This window comes from Scyliorhinus canicula, chromosome 1 (genome assembly GCF_902713615.1).
Source record: "Scyliorhinus canicula chromosome 1, sScyCan1.1, whole genome shotgun sequence".
In the NCBI taxonomy this organism is placed as follows: domain Eukaryota; kingdom Metazoa; phylum Chordata; class Chondrichthyes; order Carcharhiniformes; family Scyliorhinidae; genus Scyliorhinus; species Scyliorhinus canicula.
Genome location: NC_052146.1, coordinates 104057505 through 104076982, shown reverse-complemented (window position 1 = coordinate 104076982; position 19478 = coordinate 104057505). Strand labels below are relative to the sequence as shown.

Sequence of the window (19478 nt, the reverse complement as noted above, 5' to 3'; positions counted from 1 at the left end):
AGGCTGCAAATCGCCCCATTGCCGGTCCATATTCTTCCGACCAAAATGCATCACCTCCCACTTCTCTGCTTTGAATTTCATCTGCCCACTCCATCACCAAATTGTCCACATTCTTTTGAAGTTTTGCACTGTCCTATTCAGTTTACAGTACTTCCAAGTTTTTTGCGTCATTTGCAAACTTCAAATTTATAAGAAAAATGATGGCAGTGGTTGGCATGCTGCCTCACAGCGCCAGGGACTCTGTTTCGATTCCAGCCTTGGGTGACTGCGTGGAGTTTGCACTTTCTCCCAGTGTCTGCGTGGGTTTCCTCCCACCATCCAAGGATGTTCAGGTTTGGTGGATTAGCTATGCAAAATTGCTCTAGGGTCAAAAGATGAGGTTGGGGGGGGTTTTACCAAGTAACAGGATAGGGTGGGGATTAGGCCAAGGTAGGGTGCTCTTTTGGACAGTAGCTGCAGACGATGGGCTGAATGGTCTCCTTCTGCACTGTAGGAATTCTATGATTCGATTCTAAAAGCAAGTATCCCACTAACGACCCCTGGGGAACACCACTGCACACCTTCCTCCAGCCTGAACAGTATCCATTATGGTCTGCTTCCTGTTTTTTACCCAATTTTGTATCCATGTTGCTACTGTCTCTTTTATTCTACGAACCATAACTTCTCTCATGTCCATTGTTTGGCACTGCCTTTTGAAAGTCCATGAATCAACCCACATTTTTCCATGTGATTACTAGTTTAAAAAAAATTTCAATTAAGGGGAAATTTAGCGTGGCCAATCCCCCTACCTCCACATCTTCAGGTTGTGGGATTTCTGTTTATTTTCCAATGCCTGCCGATTTTCCTGCCAAAAGATTGAAGGAATGATTACCCCATACATATGGGGAGGCAAGGTGGCCAGAGTTAGAAAGGTGCTGCTACAGAGGGAAAGGCAGGCAGTGGATTTGGGTCTTCCAAACCGGATGTATTATTACTGGATGATGAATGTGGAGACGGTGCGGAGCTGGGTCAGGGGGGGGGGGGGGGGGGTTGATTCCCAGTGGGTCAGAATGGAGGAGAGTTTGTGTAGAGGATTGAATGCGCTAACAACAGCACCGCTCTCAATGGCCCCGGGGAAATATCAAGGAGTCGGGTAATAATAGCTTCATTGAGAATTTGGACGCAGTTTTGCCAAATCTTCGGGTTGGGGGCAGGGTCAAGGGAAATGCCGATTCAGGGGAACCACAGATTTGAGCCAGGGAAGTGGGATGGAAATTTTTGGAAATGGAAGAAGGGGATTAAGACATTAAAAGATTTGTTTCTTGGAAGTCGGTTTGCAGGACTGAAGGAGCTGGGAGCGAAGTATGGGCTGGAGCAGGGGGAAAGATTTAGATACATGCAGGTTCGGGATTTTGCCAGAAAGGATAGAGCTTCCCGGTGGAGCTGGCCTCCACATTGCTGGAGGAGGTGCTGAAGACAAGGGGACTGGGGAAGTGGGTAGTGTCAGCAGTTTACATGGCTATTTTGGAAGAGAAGGCACCACTGGAAGGGATCAAAGCAAAGTGGGAGGAAGAGTTGGGAGAGGGGTTCTGGTTTGAGAGTGAACGCCTCCATCTCGTGCACGAGATTGGGGCTGATACAGTGAAGGTGGTATATAGAGCACACCTTACAAGGGCGAGGATGAGCCGGCTTTTTGTGGGGGGTATAAGATATGTGTGAACATTGCAGGGGTGGGGCCGGAAATCACATTCATATGTTTTGGTCCTGTCCAAAGCTGGAGGATTACTGGAAGGAGGTTTTTAGGATAATCTCTAAAGTGGTGCACATGAAACTGAACCCAGGCCCTCAGGAGGTCATATTCAGGGTGTCGGACCAGCCGGGTTTGGAAACTGGTACGAAAGCAGATGTTGTAGCCTTCACCTCGTTGATTGCCCGAAGGCAGATCCTGTTGGGATGAAGGGCAACCTCCCTACCCTGTGCTCTGGTGTGGCGGGGCTACCTGTTGGAATTCTTGACTCAAGAAGGTTAAGTTTGAACTGAGGGGAAGGATGGAGGGTTTCTACAATTCATGGGCGTTATTCATTATGCACTTTCAAGAATTGGATAACATTGAACATTACAACATTAGTGGGGGTGGGGGGAGAACTGTATGTGTTAATAGTGACTATGGGTGATTCTTGATTCCTTTTTGTTATTTGTTTTATGTTAATATGCAGGCAGGTGTTTGGGGGTTGGTGGGAGGATGGGATTGCTGTTGGATTTGGGGATTGACATTATATTTGTTACTGCTTATTGTTGGTGGGTGTAAATTTCAGAGAAAATGTGAAAAAAGGAGAATAAAAATATTTGAAACAAAAATCATTAGGTTGTGGGTGCGAGACCCACACAGACATGGGGAGAATGTGCAAACTCCACAAGGAAGTGTCCCAGATCCTCGGCACCATGAAGAAGCAGTGCTAAGCACTGCATCCTTTTCATTACTAGTTCTATTTTTTCTGGAAGCTTGTCCACCACTGATATTAAACTGACTGGGCTGTAATTGTTAGGGCTAGCTACCTTTGCAGCCTCTTTTGAAAAAAACACCAAGTAGTTCATTTTCAAATAAATCACAACTCAAAAAACCCATACATTCGACTTTTTATTTAAAATATATTTGTGGCCTTACACAAGGTGTAGTCTTAGCACACTGATGACAAAAAGTGCAAAATCTTCTAGAATTTAGCAAAAAAGGTGCCTTTTTCTTTTAAGCACCTTTCTTTGCATGCCAAAATATAAATCTGACAAGCCAATAAAAATTACATTGCTTTTCCACTGTTTAAAATGTGTATAAAATGAAAAGTCCAATTGGCATTTCATGCATATCTGTGGACCAGCTGTTAATTCTAATGGAAAGTCAGTTAAGTGTACTTTAGTTCAGAAACTGTCCTTGTAATTCAATCAATCTACATAATCATTTTTACAACCAATAAAAAGCATAACATAATTTGCTTTGACTGTAGACACTAGGGTTGACAACATTAAATGTCAATAATTCACAGTAAAATTCTTGGCACACTAAAGAGGTACAATAAGGGAAACCATTAGTGGAGTGATTCAAATGAAAGCTTTAGGTACTATGGTGAACTAATCTTCAGCTAGGTTATCAAGTGAGGCACCGCCACCTCAGGAAATAAGAACTTGCAAATGTATAGCACCTTTCACAACCGTAAGTAGTCCCAAAGCACTGTATAGCCAATGAAGTACTTTTGAAGTGTCGTCTTTGGATGCACGTTACTAAAACCATCACAACAATGGGAATGCAGGAAATTAGAGGAACATGTCTTAAAAACCCGTAGGGTACAGCATAACAAACTTAGTGATTAATTTGTCACTCGCTCAAATTATCCTTGAAATCACTGTCATTAAATTTGCAATACAGTCGCCGCTTTAAAAAGCTGCTCACACCGGTCAGAATTTTTACACTCTTAATGACGGTGCTCCTACCACTTTCATTTTTCTGCTGATATGGACATTTGTTGCCCATCCCCAATTGCTCTTGAGAGCAGTTAAGAGTCAACCACCATGCTGTTGATTTTTATGACAATTGCTGACAGATTCATGGTCACCATTACCAAGACTAGCTTTCAATTCTAGATTTTTAAAATAAATTTCATTTATTTATTGACTTCAAATTCCACCAGCTGTTCTGGTGGGACTTGAACTCATGGTCCCTAGAGCACTAGTAGTAGCACTAGTTCAGTGATATTATCACTAAGACATTGTCTCCCCAATTCATTCATTCCTTTTCAGCCCAAAGGCACTATGTGAGACCCGTAGCTGCACAATAAAATAACAGTGCAGCTATCTGAAGTGTTGCAAGTGCTATACTAGACTAGCAACCCAGAGATGGAGTTCAAATCCCACCTGAGCAATAAATCTGAAAAGAAAAATGCAGGAATCAGCAGCTCGGGTAGCAATGTGACATGATGAGTATTTTCAAGCATCTTGTGTTTATGTTTCAGATTTCCAGCATCTTGCATTGCCTCAGTTTTAAAGCAATAAATCTGGTAGCTTTAACTATGAAATTTACTGGAATGATGCAGAAACTCACTGCTTCATTAATGTCTTTTGGCTCTACCCAGCTTGGCTTATACACAATTCTGACAATGCTATGCAGCTAGTTCTAACTGTCCTCTGATGTGGCCGAACAACTAATCCAGTTGCAAAAACAATTGCAAGGAGACTTCCCATCACCTTCTGAGCAGCAATATGTGGTTTTCATAAGTCATTGATATTCCAAATGTAAAACAAAGTATAGAGTACTGGCTTCCGACAGAAAATGGTTGGAATGAAAAAAGGATGAACATTAAGAGTGCCAAGATCACGAGCTATGTAAAGCATCACATCAGCACTATTCATCATTGGGCATTCCACTAGAAGCTTGATCAAAACCAATGGAAACCCCTGCAAGTTCATAGAAATAGGTTTGACAAGTCCTATTTGACACAAGATAACCACAAGATCGCCACAAAAGTGGTGATCGTTAGAAGCGAATTTCACCAAGTACAATGTGAAATGATTTGTTGGTGAGGTTGAAGGAGGGAAAGATACAGATATCTCCTTTAAGGAACAGGAATTAAATAGAAGGACAACAAGAGTTTGAAACAAACCCTATTGTCCATAGAACCAGTTGGGACTCCGCTCCTCCTTCCTTGAGGCAGTGAGGGAAACGCATGATCCTATACTCCACCACACTTCGACACATGTTGCAGTGTTCCTCAAGTCAGACACTGGTGGGAATACTGGTCCTTTAGAAACGTTTTGAGCAACCCTACTCCGTAGCATATGGGCCAAAAGGGAGACTGGATCTGCAACACTAAACATCAGTTAGAGGCAGTGGAATATTTTAATAGGCTCCAAGTAATATCTTTATCATTTATACCACATTTCTAGGTAGCATTTAAGACAACAAGAATTGCAGTTGTGATGAATGCAAAGATCATTTGACATTTTCAATCTCGAGTGTGCAAAGTAACCCGAGTTAATTAGGGAGCGTGGTTATAGTGAAATTCATTAAAGCAAGTAAGAATGGTCCAAAAGAATCTCCTCACAAACCTAGGTATTGCAGTGAAAGTATTTAAAAAATGATACAATATGAACAAGCTTCAATATTGAGCTACCTTGATCCATTAATAGCCCTAGTGTTTACAGTAACCACACATTAAAACAAATGCCAATTTTATGAAAAATATTGACCATTACATCAAAAAGTTTTATTTCTGCAAATTCACTCAAAATATCCTAAAGCACATACTAGTATGGCTGGGGAAAAAACACTGTCAATAATACAATCACTCACACTCTTGCTCTCACAAACAAAAGGTCTGCTGCATTTACACAGGAGTTAATGCTACAGAGCACCCAAGGCATTTGAATGGGCCATCACATAATTTGGTCAGAAGTGTGTCTCCCCCTCCCCCCCCCCCTCCCAAGAGTAAGCTGCTCCACTTGGCTCAGTCTCATGGTCATGGTGCCCCAAAAACTTGGCAGTAATGGGGTGGAGAAAAAAAAAGGAGGTTTGAAACCAGTGCATCAAGTCTACAGTGAGTCTACTGTAGGGCTGCAGTAGCTTAGCTTTACCACCGGATGAAATCTAAAAGGATGATTTCCATCATATGATCCTTTCCTCATTATAAATTACATGCTACTGGGTTGTTGGGTCGGGATGCCAGGCGTTCCTTGTCGTTGAAGAGTATACATTGCACCCAGAAACTGATCAGCAATTCGACCGGCTTCCCTTAATCCACTCAATAAAGCGCCATGAACTGTTGCAGGGTAGTTGCGGATAGTGTGCTCTCCAGCAAAAAAGAGACGAGGAACTGGCTGTAACAAAAAGAAAATGAAATCAGTTTTCCAGACAAATGTATTAAAATAGTAAACACCAACAGCAGTAGTTTATGTTTAATAAGTTTATAGCAATCCATAATTTGAAGTTTAAACAAAACAAACTTCACTTAAGATGCACTTTATCTCGTCTTCTAAAGGTGCAAAGGCTTGTTAGGAAATAATTTACCCTGCATTAGCATTCGATCACATATTTTATATTCTGTACTTCTAGCTATAAAACCCAGCTTTAATCTCTTTTAAAAATAAATTTAGAGTACCCCATTTACTTTTCCAAATAAGTGGCAATTTAATGAAATGAAAATCGCTTATTGTCACAAGTAGGCTTCAAATGAAGTTACTGTGAAAAGCCCCTAGTCGCCACATTCCGGCACCTGTTCAGGGAGGCTGGTACGGGAATTGAACCGTGCTGCTGGCCTGCCTTGGTCTGCTTACAAAGCCAGCGATTTAACCCTGTGCTAAACAGCCCCTTTTCCAATTGAGGGACAATTTAGCGTGGCCAATCCACCTACCCTGCACATCTTTGGGTTGTGGGGGTGAAATCCATGCAAACACAGGGAGAATGTGTAAACTCCACACAGACAGTGCCCTAGTGCCAGGACCTCGCCACCGAGAGACAGCAGTGCTAACCACTGCGCCACCGCGCTGCCCCACTCTTATTTGTTTTTAACATAAAAGTCATGTTTGCTTACTGTCCAATTTAGTGACACCTCCCCATAGTCTAAAGGCTCTCTACCTAATACAGTCAGTGCCTCCTTCCATTAATGTCCTTCCTCGTAGGGCGCATGCGGATTGTTGAGAGTTGGTGGAATCTGTTGCCTTCACTAATTCAGCACAGATTGGGAACCAAACCTGGTATCTGACCATGTAATCTGTTTCCGTGATGTTGCCCGAGGCCAATGGGGAAGTTGCTATAACTAAGGGCGATATTGGGAAGCGTCTTTCCCACAAAACCATCTGACGTACTGATCTGCAGTTAATGTAAATCCAGTGAATTTACAAACCATATGAAGAGTCCAGTTTCTTGTACTTCAGCTTCTATGGACACTACAACACATCAAAGATCTGTAGAGGGACAGGTAGTATTGAGGAAGCTAGGGGGCTGCAGAAGGTCTTGGACAAGCAAGGAGAGTGGGCAATGAAGTGGCAAATGAAGTGTGAGGTTATGCACTTTGGAAGGAGGAATCTAGGCATGGACTATTTTCTAAATGGGGAAATGCTTCGGAAAGCAGAAGCACAAAGGGACTTGGGAGTCCTCGTTCGCGATTCTCTTAAGGTTAATGTGCAGGATCAGTCAGCAGTTAAGAAGGCAAATGCAATGCACTTCTGAGGCTATATAAGGCTCTGGTCAGACCCCATTTGGAGTATTGTGAGCAGTTTCGTGCCCCGTATCTAAGGAAGGATGTGCTGGCCTTAGAAAGAGTCCAGAAGAGGTTCAGAAGAATGATCCCTGGAATCTCTGGGTCTGTACTCATTGGAGTTTAGAAGGATGAGAGGGGATCTTATTGAAATGTACAAGATACTACGAGGCCTGGATAGAGTGGACGTGGAGAGGATGTTTCCACTTGTAGGAAAAACTAGAACCAGAGGACATCATCTCAGATTAAAGGGACAATCCTTTAAAACAGAGATGAGGAGGACTTTTTTCAGCCAGAGGGTGGTGAATCTGTGGAACTCTTTGCCACAGAAGGCTGTGGAGGCCAATTCACCGAGTGTCTTTCAGACAGAGACAGAGATAGATAGGTTCTTGACGGCTATGAAGGATTAAGTTGCACATTTGGTGGCTCCCGCTCTGGTTGGACTTTTGGACCTTTTCCCCTGATTTTCTACCGGACGTGAATTGTAAAACTGATGACAGAGGCAATTGTGTACTGAATTCCCACATCGATGCATGGAGAGAAGGACTAGAAGTGCTCCTAAAGGCAGAAACAGAAAGACAGAAGGCTTGGGCTGAAGCTGCAGCAGGAGACAGCATTGCGGAGGACCGGACCTCTGGTTTTGTCGACCCAGCGGTCAATGGAGCAGCTGATGCAAGTTATTCAGGATGGCTTTACCAAGCAGAAACAGGACTGCCTGGACCAAATAAAAGAGTCAATTGCAGCTGGAGCTTAGATTGGACGCCCAAGATCGGGCGACCCAGAAAGTAGAGGAGGCGCTGGCTGAGCAGGAGGAACATCAAACTGCAGTGGAGTTGGAGGTGGGGATGCTGAGAGACCAGCAGAAGAAGCTCCTGGAGAAGATGGAGGACCTAGAGAATAGGTCCCGCCGGCAGAACTTGAGAATCGTTGGGCTCCCGGAGGGGTCCGAAAGAACAGACGCTGGGGCATACATCGCAGACATGTTTGAGCAGCTGCTGCGGGATGGGGCATTCTCCCGGCCCTTGGATGTGGACAGGGCTCACAGAGCACTCGCGAGGAAGCCGCAAATTGGAGACCCCAACAACACCCCCCCCCCCCCCCCCCCCCCCCGGGCAATGGTGGTGAGATCCACAGGTACTTGGATAAGGAGCACATTCTACAGTGGGCCATGCAGACACGGAGCTGTAAATGGGACAACAGTATCCTGTGGGTCTACCAAGACCAGAGTGTAGAAGTGGCCAGGAGAAGAGCAAGCTTCAACCAGATTAAGAATAAAGAACAAAGAAATTACAGCACAGGAACAGGCCCTTCGGCCCTCCAGCCTTCGCCAATCGAGATCCTTTATCTAAACCTGTTGCCTATTTTCCAAGGATCTACTTCCCTCTGTTCCCCGTCCATTCATATATCTGTCCAGATGCATCTTAAATGATGCTATCGTCTCTACCACCTCCGCTAGCAAAGCATTCCAGGCACCTACCACCCTCTGCGTAAAAAACTTTCCACGCACATCTCCCTTAAACTTTCCCCCTCTCACCTTGAAATCGTGACCCCTTGTAATCGACACCCCCATTCTTGGAAAAAGCTTGTTTCTATCCACCCTGTCCATACCTCTCATAATTTTGTAGACCTCAATCAGGTCTCCCCTCAACCTCTGTCTTTCCAATGAAAACAATCCTAGTCTACTCAACCTTTCTTAGCTTACACCCTCCATACCAGGCAACATCCTGGTGAACCTCCTCTGCACCCTCTCTAAAGCATCCACATCCTTCTGGTAATGTGGCGACCAGAACTGCACGCAGTATTCCAAATGTGGCCCAACTAAAGTCCGATACAACTGTAACATGACCTGCCGACTCTTGTACTCAATACCACGTCCGATGAAGGCAAGCATGCTGCATGCCTACTTGACCACTCTATCGACCTCCGTTCCACCTTCAGGATACAATGGACCTGAACTCCCAGATCTCTCTGTACATCAATTTTCCCCAGGACTCTTCCATTGACTGTATAGTCCGCTCTTGAATTAGATCTTCCAGGGAAGATATCTGATACCCACAAGGTTATGCAGGAGGCGGAGGAGGCATCAGTAGAGGAGCTGAAAGCTAAGTGGGAGGGGGAACTGGGGGAACAGATCGAAGACGGGACATGGGCTGATGCCCTGGAGGGGGTTAATTCTTCCTCCTCGTGTGCGCGGCTTAGCCTCATCCAATTCAAGGTGCTGCACCGGGCCCACATGACTGGGACGAGGATGAGTAGGTTCTTTGGGGGTGAAGACAGGTGTGTCAGGTGCTCGGGGAGTCCAGCGAACCATGCCCATATGTTCTGGGCATGCCCGGCACTGGAGGAGTTCTGGAAGGGGGTGGCGAGGACGGTGTCGAGGGTGGTGGGATCCAGGGTCAAGCCAGGATGGGGACTCGCGATTTTTGGGGTTGGGGTGGAGCCAGGAGTGCAGGAGGCGAAAGAAGCCGGTGTGCTGGCCTTTGCGTCCCTAGTAGCCCGGCGAAGGATCTTGCTACAATGGAAGGATGCGAGGCCCCCAAGCGTGGAGACCTGGATCAATGACATGGCAGGTTTTATTAAGCTAGAGAGGATCAAATTCGCCCTGAGAGGGTCGGTACAAGGGTTCTTTAGGCGGTGGCAACCTTTTCTCGACTTTCTGGCTCAACGATAGGGTACGGGGACAGTAGCAGCAGCAACCCGGGGGTGGGGGGGGGGTGGGGGGGAAGGGGGAGGGAAAAGGTGTGGGAGGGGGGGCGGACGATGACTATGTTTGTTTATTTAATTTAAATTTATTTTTAAGTTCTTCTGTTGTTCATTGGGGTTGGGGGGTGTGGGGGGATGGGATACATGCGTCGATACGGTCTGGGGGTGTTACAGTTATTATGGGTTATTTTGTTGCATTTCATTGTTTGTCGTTACATTTTATATTTTCTGTAAAAAATTCCAATAAAAAATTATATTAAAAAAAAAGAATTAGATCTTCCAAAATGCATCACCTCGCATTTGCCTGGATTGAACTCCATCTGCCATTTCTCTGCCCAACTCTCCAATCTATCTATATTTTGCTGTATTCTCTGACAGTCCGCCTCGCTATCTGCAACTCCACCAATCTTAGTATCATCTGCAAACTTGCTAATCAGACCACCTATACCTTCGTCCAGATCATTTATGTAAATCACAAACAACAGTGGTCCGAGCACGGATCCCTGTGGAACACCACTAGTCACCTTTCTCCATTTTGAGACACTCCCTTCCGCCACTACTCTCTGTCTCCTGTTGCCCAGCCAGTTCTTTATCCATCTAGCTAGTACACCTTGAACCACATACGACTTCACTTTTTCCATCAACCTGCCATGGGAAACTTCATCAAATGCTTTACTGAAGTCCATGTATATGACATCTACAGCCCTTCCCTCATCAATTAACTTTGTCACTTCCTCAAAGAGTTCTATTAGGTTTGTAAGACATGACCTTCCCTGCACAAAACCATGCTGCCTATCACTGATAAGTCTATTTTCTTCCAGATGTGAATAGATCCTATCCCTCAGTATCTTCTCCAACAGTTTGCCTACCACTGACATCAAGCTCACAGGTCTATAATTCCCTGGATTATCCCTGCTACCCTTCTTAAACAAAGGGACAACATTAGCAATTCTCCAGTCCTCCGGGACCTCACCCGTGCTCAAGGATGCTGCAAAGATATCCGTTAAGGCCCCAGCTATTTCGTCCCTCGCTTCCTCAGTAACCTGGGATAGATCCCATCCAGTCCTGGGGACTTGTCCACCTTAATGTCTTTTAGAATACCCAAAACTTCCCCCTTCCGTATGACAACTTGACCTAGAGTATTTAAACATCCATCCCTAGGCTCAACATCCATCATGTCCCTCTCCTTGGTGAATACCGATGCAAAGTACACATTAAGAAGCTCACTCATTTCCTTTGACTCCACGCATAAATTCCCTCTTTTGTCTTTAAGTGGGCCAATCCTTTCTCTAGTTACCCTGTTGCTCCTTATATACGAATAAAAGGCGTTGGGATTTTCCTTAACCCTGTTAGCCAAAGATATTTCATGACCCCTTTTAGCCCTCTTTATTGCGCGTTTGAGATTTGTCCTACTTTCCCGATATTCCTCCAAAGCTTCATCAGTTTTGAGTCGCCTCGATCCTATGTATGCTTCCTTTTTCATCTTCGCTAGTCTCACAATTTCACCCATCATCCATGGTTCTCTAATCTTGCCATTTCTATCTCTCATTTTCACAGGAACATGTCTGTCCTGCACTCTAATCAACCTTTCCTTAAAAGACTCTCACATTTGAAATGTGGATTAACCCTTAAACAGCTGCACCCAATCTACATTACCTAGCTCCTGCCGAATTTTGTTATAGTTGGCCTTTCCCCAATTTAGCACTCTTCCTTTAGGACCACTCTCGTCTTTGTCCATGAGTATTCTAAAACTATGGAATTGTGATCGCTATTCCCGAAGTAATCGCCGACTGAAACGTCAACCACCTGGCCGGGATCATTCCCCAATACCAGGTCCAGTATGGCCCCTTCCCGAGTTGGACTATTTACATACTGCTCTAAAAAACTCTCCTGGATGCTCCTTACAAATTCTGCTCCATCTATGCCTCCAACACTACACGAGTCCCATTCAATTTTGGGGAGTTAAAATCTCCCATCACAACCACCCTATTGCTCCTACATTGTTCTATAATCTGTCAATATATTTATACCTCTACTTCACGCTCGCTTTTGGGAGTAGATCGATCCTTTTTAAGAAAAAGGAGAGGTTAGGACTGACAAGGGAGGGACTTGGGCCAAGGGACAGAGAGGAGGTTGTGGGGCGGAGGTTGCCTGGGGGTCGGTGGAGGCGTGGAGCATGGGCTGGAGGCAGGCCCAAAAAAGGGGGTGGCTGATCGGCGAGGGGAGGGGTGGGGGGCAAATGAGGCCCCAAACTAGGCTGATTACCTGGAATGTTCGAGGGTTAAATGGGCCGGTGGTAGGGGACTGAAGGCGGACGTGGCAATGTTGCAGGAGACGCACCTTAGAGTAACTGACCAGATTAGATTGAGGAAAGGGTGGGTCAGTCAGTCATTCACTTGGGACTAGACTCAAAGACTAGAGTGGTCGGGATCCTGATCAACAAGCGGGTGGTGTTTGAGGCGGTTAGAATAGTCTCGGATGTGGGAGATCGGTACATTATGGTCAGTGGGAAACTGGAGGGGGTGCAGGTGGTATTAGTAAATGTGTATGTGCCAAATTGGGATGATGTGGAGTTTATAAAGAGGATGCTGGGAGATACCGAACCTGGACTCGCACAAATTGGCCATGAGTGGGGACTTCAACACAGTTACTGACCCTGGCTTGGACCGGAAAAGCTCAAAAACGGGCAGGGTGCCAGCAATGGCAAAGGAACTAAAAGGGTTCATGGAGCAGATGGGATGGGGTTTGGATCCATGGAGATTTGGGCAGCCGAGGGTGAAGGAGTTCTCCTTCTACTCACACGTGCATAAAGTATACTCCCGGATTGATTTCTTTATTTTGAGCAGGGCCTTACTGACAGCGTTGGTGGACACGGGGTACTCGGCGATCACAATCTCAGACCATGCTCCGCACTGGGTTGGCCTGCAGGTCAGTAAAGACAGTAACCAGCACCCGCAATGGAGATTAGATGTGGGACTTTTGGCTGACGAAGGGGTGTGCGAGCGGCTGAGGAAATGTATTCAGAACTACCTGCAGGTCAACAACACGGGGGAAATTTCAGCAGTGGTGGTCAGGGAAGCACTGAAGGCGGTAGTCAGAGGGGAGCTGATCTCGATACAGGCCAATAGGGAGAAAGTGGACAGGGCAGAGACAGACTGACAGGTAAAGGACTTACTACAGATCAATAGGAGATATGCGGAGACCCCAGAGGCAGGGCTTTTAAGGGAACGGCGGAGGCTACAGGTCGAGTTCGGCTTGTTAACCACAGGGAGGGCGGTGGAGCAGCTGAGAAAGGAGAGGGGGGCAATCTATGAGCATGGAGAGAAGGCCAGCAGAATGCTTGCACAGCAGCTTAGAGAGAGAGAGGCAGCCAGGGAGATAGGGAAAGTAAATGACAGAGATGGGAACCTGGTTGAAGTTTCAGCAGGAGTGCATAAGACGTTCAGGGATTTCTACAGCAGGCTGTACAGGTCGGAACCCCTACGGGGCAGGAGGGGATGAGGCACTTCTTGGAGGTGCTGAATTTCCCCAAAGGTGGACGGGGAGTTGGTAGAAGGGCTGTTGGCCCCGATTGGGTTGGAAGAGATAGTGGAGTGTCTGAAGGCCATGTAGTCAGGTAAAGCCCCAGGATCAAATGGGTACCCAGTGGAGTTTTATAAAAAGTTCTTTGGTGCCGGTGCTGGTGAGGATGTTCAATGTGGCAAAGGAAAGAGGGGTGTTGCCCCCGACAATGTTACAGGCCACGATTTAGCTGATTCTGAAGCGGGACAAAAACCGGGAGCTGTGTGGGTCCTAGAGGCCGATACCCCCTTGAATGTGGATGCTAAATTGCTGGCCAAAATTTTGTCCTCCTGAATTGAGGGTTGTGTTCCGGACGTTATTGGGGAGGACCAGACGGGGTTTGTAAGGGTAGTCAGTTGGTGGCCAATATAAGAAGGCTATTAAACGTGATCATGATGCCCGATACGGGTGGTGGAGGTAGTGATCGCAATGGATGCAGAAAAGGCTTTCGATCGGGTAGAATGGGATTATCTGTGGGAGGTACTGGGAGGGTTCGGATTTGGGCGGGGCTTTATTGACTGGGTCAGGTTGCTGTACCACGCTCCTGGGAAAGCGTACGGCCTAATAGGGCAACATTGGACTATTTTAGACTACACCGGGTTCGAGACTGGGATGCCCCCGCTCCCCACTGTTGTTCGCGCCAGCTATAGAGCTGTTAGCAATTGCTCAGAGAGCCTCAAGGGGCTGGTCTGGGCCCGGGGAGGGGGTGCACAGAGTATCGCTCTATGCTGACGACCTGCTTCTGTACGTATCGGACCCAATAGAGGGGATGGGAAGAAATCATGAGGATTCTCGGGGAATTTGGCCGGTTTTCAGGGTATAAGCTAAATATGGGGAAAAGTGAGATGTTTGCAATGGAGGCGAGGGGACAGGAGAGGCGATTGGGGGAGCAGCCGTTCAGATTAGTCGGGGAAAGCTTTAGGTACCTTGGCATTCAAGTGGCGTGGGAATGGGACCAGCTGCATAATTTAAATCTGGCAGACTAGTAGACCAAATGAAGGACGATTTTCAGAGATGGGACGCGCTTCCATTATCACTGGCTGGGAGGGTGCAGACGGTGAAGATGACGGTCCTCCCGAGATTTCTGCTTATATTTCAATGCCCCCCATTTTTATTCCACGGTCCATTTTTAAACGGGTCAACAAAGCGTTCACTGCTTTGTGTGGGTGGGCAAGACCCCACGGGTAAGGAAGGTAATGCTTGAGCGGAGTCCGGGGGGGGGGGGGCTGCCGCTGCCAAATTTTAGTAACTATTACTGGGTGGCGAATATAGCCATGATCAAGAAGTGGGTGGTGGGGGGAGGGTTGGCATAGGAGCGTATGGAGACAGCTTCATGCAAGGGCACCAGTTTGGGGCCGTTGGCAACTGCGCCTCTGCCGTTCCCACCGGCACAGTACCCCACCAACCCCGTGGTGGTGGCGGCCCTGAGAGTCTGGGAGCAATGGAGGAGACATGTGGGAGCAGATGGAGTATCGGTCTGGTCCTCAATCTGAAATAATCACCGGTTTACCCCGGGACGTATGGATGGAGGGTTCCGGATATGGCGGAGAGCAGAGACTGAGAGGATGGGGGGGGGGCGGGGGATATGTTTATAGAGGGGAGCTTTCAGAGTACGAAGGCGCTGTAGGAGAAGTTTGGGTTGGCATGGGGAAACAAATTCAGGTACATGCAGGTGCAGGACCTCCTACATAGACAGGTGTTAAACGTCCCACTCCTACCACCAAGGGGGATTCAGGACAGGGTAGTTTCCAGAGGGTGGGTGGAAGAGGGGAGCGTCTGTGACATTTATATGGAACTTATGGGGTCAGAGGAGATGCAGACTGAGGACCTGAAGCGCAAGTGGGAAGAGGAGTTAGGAGGAGAGATAGAGGATGGCCTCTGGGCAGACACGTCGAGTTCCACCACGTTTGTGGTGGAAGACAATGTGCGAAATGTGCAGGAGGACCAGGGATCCATGTCCACATGTTCTGGACATGTCCGAAGCTTAGGGGATTTGGCAGGGGTTTGCAGATGTCAGGTCCATGGTGTTAAAAACAAGGATGGCACTGCGTCCAGAGGTGGCGATTTTTGGGGTGTCAGAAGACCCAGGAATCCAGGGAGGAGAAAGAGGCAGACATTCTAGTGTTTGCTTCCCTGGTAGCCCTGAGACGGATATTATAGCTTGGAGGGACTCAAAGCCCCTGAAGCCGGAGACCTGGCTATCGGACATGGCTAGTTTTCTCTGTTTGGAGAAAATCAAGTTCGCCTTAAGAGGATCACTGATAGGGCACGCCCGGCCGTGGCAACCGTTCGTCGACTTCTTCACGGAAAATTAATCGTCAGCGGGGGGGGGGTTTAGTTTAGCTCAGAGTAGGGGGTTAATAAATGTGGGACTTGTAAGGAAGGGAGACAGCTTTTGCACTATGATTATAGTTTCATGTACATTGGCTATTTTGTTGTTGTTACAATACCAAAAATACTTCAATAAAATATTTATTTAAAAAAATATAAGGGGATGAGGGGTTATGGGGAGAAAGCAGGACAATGGGGATGAGAAAATATCAGCCATGATTGAATGGCAGAGCAGACACAATGGGCCAAGTGGCCTAATTCTGTTCCTATGTCTTATGGTCTTATTCTGTTCAGAGAGAAGTCGTCAAACAGAAGTATGAGCCTACCCATGTTAAGAATCAGTACGCAATTTAATCTTTTGATCTTATGCAATCCAGTTCTCTTTATTTAATTGCCGATGCATCAAAAGACTTTGCCAGGTGAAAACATTGGACAGAATCAGTCAGGATGGCATGGACTTATAAAACTGCCATTCTTATAACCCTACAAGTGTCTTCTAGGGCATGTGTATTTAATCAGTATTTTCCAACAGAGGGAAGTTTATAGTTAATCAGTCATAATGTGCCTCTTCCAGCCATATCCTGCTGCCACATGTCCTCTTGCCAATGTCCAACTTTGCTCAAGTAGCCAGCACTCTCCATTTCCTGCAATCTCCTCCTAGAGCTGAGCAGCTGCAAGATGCAAAAAGAGAACGTGTTGTAGAGAGAGAAAAAAAGAGTAAAGTAAAACGAGTAAGATGGGGGGGGTGAGAAATGGTCAAAATAATTGGATTGGGGAGGGCAGATATATATATATATATATATATATATATTAATTATTTTTCTAACTTAAGTGAAAGAGGAGTCGGGACAATACGTGGGGGTAAAGAGAGCATATGGGATAGAAGCAAGACAGCTAGCCTGCGCGCTCACACAGGGACAGAGAGGCAAGGATCACAACGCAAGTTTTGCAAACATTTGTGTGTTATTGCAAATAAATATTTTAAACATATTTCTTTTGTTTCTTCACAAGATCTGGAGTGCTGTCAAATTTTCTGAAACTTTCTAGATGGGGACAGGCACTCTTAACAATTTTGAGAATGGCCCCAACAAAATTAAATAATTCTCTCTGCGCTGTTCGCTTCAGTTGGACAATCAAGGTGTTACTGTCAGACTGCCAACTGCTCTCCAACAAAAATAATTCAAAGACTGTGAATTCTGACAAAAGTATGGCTTTTCATTTGGGATATTCGCAAACAAATTTCATTTCATTAATTTCACCCCAATCCCCAAGAATGACTTTCGTAAAAACAAAAATCAATTAAAAGGAAAAACACATGATGAACAGCGGATTCCTAATATAGGAGGAAATCAAGCAGCATACAGGTGCAGAGAACGGAAAAAGGAAATAAGGAGGGGAGCGTAAGAGAACATGGGAAAACATTGATGGTAATATTAAAAAGGATCAATTAAAGTATTTTATAAAAATATAAACATAAAAAGGACAGTGAATAAAGATTTAAAAAGATGGTCTTGTAGAAGCACAGGAAGGACTGAGGTATTAAATGTGTGCTTTTCAGGCAAGACCAACTTGTTCCCCATCCCCGATTGCCCTTGACAAGGTGGTGCTGCGCCACCTTCTTGAACCATGAGGCGTAGGTACACCCAAACAGGGCTATGAAGGGAGTTCCATGTTTTTTGACCCTGCGACAGAGTAATAACAGCGGTATAGTTCAACGTCAGGATGGTTTGTGTGACGGAGGGAAATTTGCAGGTGGTGGTGCTTCCACAAGCCTGCTGCTCTCATCCTTCTAGGTGGTAGATGTCACAGGTTTGGAAGGCGCTATTAGAGTAGCCTTGATGAGTTGCAGTGCTATAGATAATTCACACTGCTGCCACTGTGCACCGGTGATGCAGAGACTGAATCTTTAAGGTGGTGGTCAAGAAGGCCGCTTTATCCTGATAGTGTCGCTTTTTGAGCATTTTTGGAGCCGCACTCATCCAGGCAATTGGAGAGTAGATGGTGGACAGGCTTAGGGGAGTCCGGAGGCGAGTTGCTCACCGCAGAATTCACAGCCTTTGACCTGCTCTTGTAGCCACACTATGGCTAGTTCCGTTTCTGGTCGATAGTGTGCCCGAGGGGATTGATGGTGGGGATTTGCCGATGGTAATGTCATTGAATGTCAAGGAGAGATTCTCCTTGTAGGACCTGGTCACCACCTGGCACAAATGCTATTCCAATGGTGCAGCAAAAGGAGGACATAGACGACAAACTGGATAGGATAAAAATAGTAAGAAGTCTTACAACACCAGGTTAAAGTCCAACAGGTTTGTTTCGAATCACTAGCTTTCGGAGCACAGCTCCTTCTTCAGGATTCACTTGGAGGAAGGAGCTGTGCTCTGAAAGCTAGTGATTCGAAACAAACCTGTTGGACTTTAACCTGGTGTTGTAAGACTTCTTACTGTGCCCACCCCAGTCCTACGCCGGCATCTGCACATCAAGGATAAAAATAGAGGAGGTACTTCTGCAGAGTTGAACATGTAAAACCTTGTTCAATAAAAGCAGAGAGAGATAAACCAGCAAGTGCAGATTAGTCAGCTAAACATATACATTCTCTATATATGCCCAATTTTAACCGGATTATGTACCTTACACGAGTCATAAACCACCTTTCTCTACTTGATTCAAATCCTATTCCCTTAATTATTTAGGGAGCTCCAAATATAGATTTTGTTAGCACAATTGAAGCCCAAGGGATTCAAAGGCAACGGTAGAATGGATACAAAATTGATTAAGAGACAGAAAGCAGTGCCGAATGGTCGCTTTTTTTTTAGACTGGCAAGATATATACAGCGATGTCCCCTCGAGTCAACATTAGGACCACAGTTCTTTTTGGTGTATACAGCACAATCTCAAACGGTGCTGATGACACAAAACTCAGAAATTAGTATACAATGAGGAAAATGGTGGCAGACTACTACAGGCGGAAGTGGACACACTGGTCAAATAAACAAACATGGCAGATGAACTTTAATGCAGAGAAGTGTGAAGCAATGAAATTTTAAAAGGACAATGAAGACAAACTAAATGGCACAACTTGACAAAACACACTGTCTCTTAGTTGTTCCTGTTTCTTTTTCAACTTGCTTCATTCCTTTCATAACCAGTCAACTCCACACTATCCTTCCACTTGTGTTAAGCTGGTATGACACATTGACAAGACTGTGAAAGCAGCATACAGGGCCCTTGATTTTATAAATAGATGTGTAAATAACAAAAAAAGGAAGTTAGAAACACTTCTTAAATAATATATGTCATTAATGAACTAGAGCACACTGCCTGAAAGGGTGGTGGAAGCAGGTTCATTAGCAACTTTAAAAATTCTGCAGGACTACGGAGAAATTGCAAGGGAGTGGGACTACTGAATAGCCCTTTCAAAAGCGCAAAGAATCAAATGGCACCCACTGTGCTCTATGATTTAGATTAAGCACGCACAGAATATGCGTCAAGGATTACCTGCAAACTGAATATTCCTTTTGAAATAACTACAGCTTGACATTAGTGCCTTCCACACGTCTGAACGGCAGGTACAACTGGACAACATAATTGTCAATTCAGCTGCAAACTCTTGACAAAATACATTTCCATCTCTTAGCTGCTTCCTTTTCAACTTGCCTCATCCTT

At 45.7% G+C, this 19478-nt stretch overlaps 1 protein-coding gene across 3 annotated transcripts in view; it reads right to left on the bottom strand.

The window, feature by feature from the left end:
- Positions 1–2604: 2604 nt before the first annotated feature.
- Positions 2605–19478, bottom strand: part of kdm1a (lysine (K)-specific demethylase 1a) — a 98008-nt gene continuing 81134 nt past the window's right edge. For 2 of the 3 annotated variants that reach the window (XM_038796790.1, XM_038796773.1), the window contains exon 21: positions 2605–5841. In XM_038796790.1, the coding sequence (XP_038652718.1) occupies positions 5656–5841 (186 nt within the window). In that variant the 3' untranslated portion in view covers positions 2605–5655. Of the gene's footprint in view, positions 5842–16232; positions 16487–19478 lie in introns of those variants that run through there. The other variant, XM_038796781.1, reaches the window with a different exon arrangement.